At 32.6% G+C, this 7,058-nt stretch overlaps 1 protein-coding gene and 2 long non-coding RNA genes across 4 annotated transcripts in view; 2 read left to right on the plus strand and 1 right to left on the minus strand.

Annotated features, from left to right (window-relative positions):
• Nucleotides 1-3,954, plus strand: part of LOC106668127 (ecdysone 20-monooxygenase) — a 40,916-nt gene extending 36,962 nt beyond the window's left edge. For both annotated transcript variants that reach the window (XM_014396593.2, XM_014396592.2), the window contains 9 exons: nt 345-470; nt 541-739; nt 1,272-1,465; nt 1,521-1,716; nt 1,828-1,990; nt 2,062-2,228; nt 2,288-2,366; nt 3,250-3,459; nt 3,519-3,954. In XM_014396593.2, the coding sequence (XP_014252079.1) occupies nt 345-470; nt 541-739; nt 1,272-1,465; nt 1,521-1,716; nt 1,828-1,990; nt 2,062-2,228; nt 2,288-2,366; nt 3,250-3,459; nt 3,519-3,626 (1,442 nt within the window). In that variant the 3' untranslated portion in view covers nt 3,627-3,954. The remainder of the gene's footprint in view (nt 1-344; nt 471-540; nt 740-1,271; nt 1,466-1,520; nt 1,717-1,827; nt 1,991-2,061; nt 2,229-2,287; nt 2,367-3,249; nt 3,460-3,518) is intronic.
• LOC106668133 lies at nt 2,243-2,752 on the minus strand. The gene is made up of 2 exons (XR_001340707.2): nt 2,436-2,752; nt 2,243-2,372 (listed from the first exon to the last, which is right to left on the minus strand). It is a non-coding gene; the product is annotated as an uncharacterized LOC106668133 (long non-coding RNA).
• Nucleotides 3,955-4,416: 462 nt separating the features above from the next.
• Nucleotides 4,417-5,569, plus strand: LOC106668185. The gene is made up of 3 exons (XR_002910993.1): nt 4,417-4,723; nt 4,789-5,263; nt 5,345-5,569. It is a non-coding gene; the product is annotated as an uncharacterized LOC106668185 (long non-coding RNA).
• Nucleotides 5,570-7,058: the final 1,489 nt, after the last annotated feature.

Raw genomic sequence — 7,058 nt, forward strand, 5'->3', positions numbered from 1 at the left:
TAATTGCAAAAAACCTTTTATTTCTTGTCTAAAAGGTAATGCTAAATCGTTGCTGTTCACATTTCTATATTTAACACTCTTGAACGCATTTGTTGTATTTTATTTTTAAAATTTATCCAACCGGTTGAGATGTAACAAAGAGCAGCGAGATAGGGCAGACTCAGAGAGATGACAAGGAAAAACCATCAACCAAGTGTGGCATTAAACAGACAAAAATTAGCACAACTCATTAGAATACGAATACAAAAAACTTGAACTACATCTTAACAAATTATTTTCAACAGCTTACCGTTTCATTATTTAAAATATTATATCTATATGTTTAAATTTTCTTTTTTTTAAAGGTGTGCGAACAACAAAGCCCTTGACGATAAAAGACGTCCCTGGGCCCAAAGCCCTTCCAATCATCGGAACTAGATGGATCTACTACGGTAAATTCAAACTGACTAAAATCCACGAGGCCTACCAAGGTAAATAAAATCAATTTCCATTGAGATCTAATTTTTTTATTATTAATAATTTTCTCTTTTGATTTTGCAGAGCTGTTCAAAAGATATGGCCGGATCGTGAGGGAAGAAGCGATTTGGAACTACCCAGTCATCAGCATCATGGACGGAGCAGACATTGAGAAAGTTCTGCGCCATGTCAGCCGATACCCGATGCGTCCACCGACAGAAGTCATCGCCTTCTACAGGGCTTCCAGGCCAGACCGCTACACTAATCTCGGTATTATTAATGAGTAAGTACTTGTATTAAAAAAACTTGTTGTTTTTTTCCTGTATATGTTTGCTTTTTAAATTTTTGACAATCTCAGTTCCACAAGACTCTGGATGATATTTAGTACCAATGGGCAAATGTAATAAACATTTAAAATATTAAATATATAACATTTATAAATACATATAAATATTAATAAACATAATTTATGTGCAAATGAATTCTGAGATTTCTTCATGGGGTCTGATAAATCTGTATTTTGTTTGTTAATGATCATTTTGGCCAGTGTGGACCACCCTTGCAGGCTTAATCTGTCAGGTTGATTTTGTCTTTTCACCTCTTCAGTACTTGGACAGCACCTTGCCTCAGCCTACTTATATCCTTGACATTTAATTATAGTCTTTTCTTATCAATAGCAGTCCTCATCATCGCAATTAAACTCAAGTTAGTTAGACTATCTTTTAATAATAATAAACCAACAATAAACAGTTTTAATTATTTTTGTTTTTAATTTTTAACTGTTACTCCATGTTTAACTTATTTTTAATTTGAAGACAAGGTGAATCTTGGCAGAAGCTGCGAAGCCTGCTCACCCCAGAACTGACTTCAGCGAGGACGATGAACAGATTCTTCCCAGAGTTGAACAGCGTCGCTGACGACTTTAACCAGCTCCTGCTTCATTCAAGGGAAGAGGGCACTGGGCTTATCAAGGGATTTGATGAACTCGCATGCAGAATGGGACTCGAGAGTAAGTAAGATGGTATACAAGCTATTCAGACTTGTAATAAGTTTAATGTACATAGGTACGTGTACGTTGATACTTGGAAAAAGGCTTGGGTTTCTGGATGCCGATGTGAGCCCACTCGCCAAAAAACTGGCCGAAGCAGTCAAAGACCAGTTTTGCGCCTCGAGGGACACTTTCTTTGGACTGCCTTTCTGGAAAATTTTCCCGACACCCGCTTATAAAAAATTCATGAGTAGTGAAGATACAATTTACGAGTGAGTTTTTATCAACTGTATATTTTTATAAAAAGGAATGTTTATGTACTGACAAAATAAACTTGTATAATTATTCAAAATTAATTTTTATCCGAAACTATTCTTTTTCAGTATAATATCTGAAATGGTTGAAAATGCGGAAAAACTAGAACAAGATACTTGCGACATAGATGCAATGAGGAGTGTGTTCATGGCAATATTGAAAGCTGAAGGACTAGATTTAAGGGATAAAAAGGCTGGAATTATTGATTTTATTGCAGCAGGGATTAAAACAGTATATATTTTTTATTTTTAAAAATTCTTCCTCTCTTCTCTATATTTTAACAAAAAATATTATTTTTTTAGCTTGGCAATACACTAGTATTTCTGCTTTATCTCATTGCAAAGAATAAGCACTGCCAAGAGAAACTTTACGAGGAGGTTAACCAGCTTGCTCCAAATGGTTCAGCTCTGGATCTTCACACTTTAAAAGAGGCTCATTATCTCAGAGCTTGCATCATGGAAGCATTCAGGTACAAAAAACAACAATTTAATCAAAATTCAATCCAAATTTATTAATATTTTTATTTAGAATACTCCCCACAGCGCCATGTGTGGCGCGCATCCTTGAAACAGACATGGAACTGAGTGGTTACCATCTTCAACCAGGGGTGAGTCTGAAAATTCGCACAATCAAAAAATATTTGTTGTTTTGTTTTTACAATTTTAAAATGACTCACCAATGAAAATTTGGTGTAAAAACTAGCATGCTTTTTCTGGGAAGACTGTTATCCCCGTTAATTCCCGGGACAGCCTGATCGCAAACAAGAACAGGAACACACTCCTGAAGAAGTTCCTCGGGTACTTCTTCGTGATGTTGTTCACTTTCTTCTTCAGCTCTTTCGGATACATCCTTTATTTTTTCCTGCGAAGTTCCGACTAAACTTCAGCTGACTACAATTAATCAAATCGAAGCATACATTTTTTAAATTTGTCTAAATTTTAACATCACTAAATGGAACAACTGTTATTTTCCAACAAAAATATGTTCCGTTAAAATTAACTAATGTTCACTTACAGATGTGACAACTGTTTATTGTTTATTTTAGAAGAAAAAACTTTGAAATAATAAGTCCTTTTCCACTTGCCTTCTGGAGAAAATAATACTATCCAAAGGCCTAGACAATAGCTTTCCAGATTTTATTTAACCATGTGATACAGCTGTCATGATTTTATTTTTAATTTTATAATTAAACCTTAATAAATTTAGAAAAAATATAAGAACTACCATAATTCTGTACAAAAAAAAGTATTATGTATATTAAGACTAAAATATTTTATTAATACTTATTTTGAACTCCCTTCTTACACAAATTTTTTAATTTTATACTTCAATCAAATTGTGTTGCCTAATTCTGTATAAATAAAAGTTGCATTTTTACAAATTTATTTACAGTGATTTATAAATTTTTTCAACACAAATAAATTTTATTTCGCTGATTATTAAATTAAATTCATACAATAAAAATTAATAATAATTCTTGTATGTTGTAGTCTGTTGTGCTTTGTCATACTTGGCTGGCCTGCTTAGAAGAGTCGAACTTCAAGAACGCCAAAACTTTTATGCCCGAAAGGTGGCTTGGCAAAGACTCCTCATGTTCAGGCCATTCCCATCCGTTCCTAGTCGTGCCGTTTGGCGTAGGAAGAAGGATGTGCCCCGGAAAGAGGTTTGTTGAACTTGAACTTCAGGTTGTTCTTGCACAGGTAAATTGACTCTTTAGTGTTTTAACTTGGTGTTGGGCTAATTTAAACATTTTTTCCAGACTGTAAGGCAGTTTGAAATAGAGTTTGACGGCGAGTTGAGGCTCGAATTTGAATTTCTTCTTGCTCCCAAATCACCGGCCAACTTCAGGCTGAAGGAGCGACAATGAAATAGGACGAGTTGAGCTTTCCAAGGTAAATAATTAAATGCCAAAAGTGATCCAAAACGGGTAAATTTAGGATGGGCAATATAGATATTTGATCCCGTCATTTTCTTTCTTAATTATTATTTTTTTTATTATGACAATGAATATTTTAATATTCAATATATTTACAAAAATGTGATTTTTTTTGTAGAAACTAAGAAAAAATCTTTCATAAATATTAGTATAAAAAGAAAATGTATAAATAAAAATTGGAAATTAGACTGTGTTTTTTCTATTCAGTAATTTGTACATTTCTCTTAGATAAAGGTATAATACAGTATTTTTATATTTATTCTCTTTTACATTTTTCTCTATGTAAATTTAGAGTACCTGAATTTAGTGTAAATGGAATTCACAAATTTTCCATATTTGTAAGGAAGTCTAACTAGTTGTAGTTTTTGCATGTCTAGAAAATAGTCATATATTGTATATATTTCATAAATCTCCTAGACTTTGATACTAACTTTTAAGTGATAAAAATACTTAAAATCTAAGCATTTCTCTAGATACTTTAATTCACAAATAAATACACAAATAAATACTACAGTAGATATCAAGGCATAGTTTTAGTGTTATATTTCAATAATAAGACTTTGTTTTCGTTTTAATTTAAAAAAAGTGTTTTTCCTATAATAAACAAATCAAATGTCCATGTATTTGAATAATACCCACATGCAATAAATCAATTAACAAAACTTGTGGTTTTCTTAAATACACCGTAAAACTCCTTCTTACAAACCTCAACGGATAAGTGGATTTGAGATCACTATGACTTTTGACTTTTCAGGATAAGCATAACATCCTCAAGCACAAGATTTTAACAATTAAGACACCTAAACTCAACTATGAATCCTACATCATGCTTGACATGGACATCATCAAAAATGGCAAATCAGTTTTAAAAATAAATAGTCCAACTAATATCTTCCTAATCTAAGTTTGATGGTATTCAGGGTATTCAAAAGACACAGTTAGAAATGAGACAGGTAAAATGTTTTTAGATATCTGTGATGATCTTGAGTTGATTGTTTTAAATAGCAGATTTCCCGGTGACTTCAAAGGTGAGTTCACTTTTGTGGGGAATATTGGCTCGTCAGTGATTGAACTCTGCTGTGTTCTGTTACAGTGCATGCATTTAATTGAAGACTTTAAGATGTTTCTTTTTGTGGATCCTCAAAGATACTCGCTTTAGTGGCAACTGTAAAAAAAGCTTACCCCGTCTCCGAATCCAAATCTTCAGTTACAAGATTTGAAAGAAAACAACCATGGTTTGACTGTAAATTTTCCATGCGAGAAATCGGTCTTTTAGACTTTTAAATTTGTTTCGCCAAACTAAATCTACCTACATCCAATTGGCCTACAAGAACTCCATTAATGAGCACAAAAGTATTTGTGCAGCTAAAACAAGGGATTTCCTTACTTCTACGGCTAGAAAATTAAAGCAAATAAACAAGCTGAAAGAATTTTGGAAACAAGTGAACCACTTCAAAAAAAAAAAAAATGGTCTGCAGATCCAATAGTTTAATGGATCAGTGGGTGTACCACTTTAGTAGCACAGCAACAGCAGTTTAAAGAATGGCAAAGCTTCTGGTTATGACAGGGTATGTTATGAGTTCTATAAATTTGCACCCGATATTTTTTAAGAAAAATTATTGCATTTTTTAATTTTGTTTACAAAACAGGTGTTACCTCCGCTTCTTTCAGCCGGTCAGTTATTTTTCCTCTCTTCAAGCACGGAGATATCAACTTGGTTGCCAACTGGTGTATCTCTTATATAGATACAATTGCTAAGGTATTTTCTGGTCCATTATTGCTGCGTCTTGAAACTTATGTATCTAATAATCATTTATTGTCTGAATTTCAAACATTTTGACAATGACAATCTCTTTGTGCTGATAAATATTATTAAACTCCGTTTCCTCGAAAGAAAAAAAAAAGATTTTCAGGTAGCGTTTGACCGAGTGGACATAAAAGCACTTGTTTTAAAACTTTTTAATATTGGTGTAACAACCAAATTCATAAATGTTATAAGGTCTCTATATTCATGTTCTCAGTCTGCAGTACGTGGGAAAGAAGGTATTTCGGAGTGGTTTCGTGTGAACTAGAGGGTAAGGCAAGGCTGTGTGCTGAGTCCACTTCTGTTCTCATTATTTTTAGATGACCTTTAGATGACCTTTAGATTCAGGTGTCAGAATCGGCCATACATTGATTAAAGTTCTAATGTATGCTGATGATATTGTTCTCATTGCCGACAACGCCGCCAGTCTCTGAAGGAATATAAAACTTTTGGAATCCTACTGTCTTCAATGGAATTTATCGGTTAATCTGAGTAAATCGAAGATCATGGTATTTAGGAGGGGTGGAAGGCTGGCTGCTAAAGATTGATTTTTTTTTCGATTAAAAAATATTGAAATTGTTAAGGAATAAATATCTCAGTGTAACGTTATCCCCTCATCTGTCTTTCAATTATCATATCAATAATAAAGCATCTACAACAAAACAGGTTCTGAACTGTTTATGGCACGACTTAATTTCTCAAAATTTTATTTCTCTTCAAGTGAAATTCAGTCTGTTCAACTCGTTTGCCACTCAATACTTTGTTACGCCTCACAAGTCTGGAGCTGTGCAAAATGTAAACAGCTTGAAAAAACCCAATGTTTTTTCATTAGAAAGTTATTTGCCCTTCCCAGAACCACCCCGAATTTTATGATTTATTTAGAGACTAAAGTTGACCCGTTATTTTTATATAACCTCAAACTTCATTTTAACTACACCTTTAAACTCTTGAAACATCCTGATTTCCAAAATAGTAGCCCTAGACTAAGAGATCTGCTTTATATCAATGGTTTTTGGGCTAGAGAAAATGTAATTTGTTCATTTTGCAATGACCAGGTAAAAGAAGACATAGTGCATTTTATTGCAAAATATTTGGCTTCTGCATCTAAATTTTGCTAAATTGAATAAGACACATCTTATTGATTTGTTGCTTAATGATTACAAAAATTTAATCAAATATGTGCGCCACACTTGGCACTATCGCCAAGAGTTAATGTTAGAATTTAATTTTTGATTATTTTAAAGCTTTTAATTCTAAATTGCTGGCCCAAATAATTTATAAATCTACACTTATTGTAAATTAAACGAAGAACAAAAATTATGGTTTATAATGTTTGTTAGTAATTAATGTAATTATTAAAAATTAAATTATCAATTGTAATAATTATTTAATGTTCAATTTTTCTCTTTTTTTCTTTTTTTTTCTTTTGTTCTTTTTTTTCTCTGTGTCGACCAAAATATTATTATTATGATATGTGTTATACTGGTGTGGCCTATTCGCAATAAAATCATTATTATTCTTTCTTTTCTGCTCATTTTCTTCCTGGCCCTCGATTTTAT

This window comes from Cimex lectularius, unplaced genomic scaffold (genome assembly GCF_000648675.2).
Source record: "Cimex lectularius strain Harlan isolate CLEC.00 unplaced genomic scaffold, Clec_2.1 scaffold55, whole genome shotgun sequence".
In the NCBI taxonomy this organism is placed as follows: Eukaryota; Metazoa; Arthropoda; class Insecta; order Hemiptera; family Cimicidae; genus Cimex; species Cimex lectularius.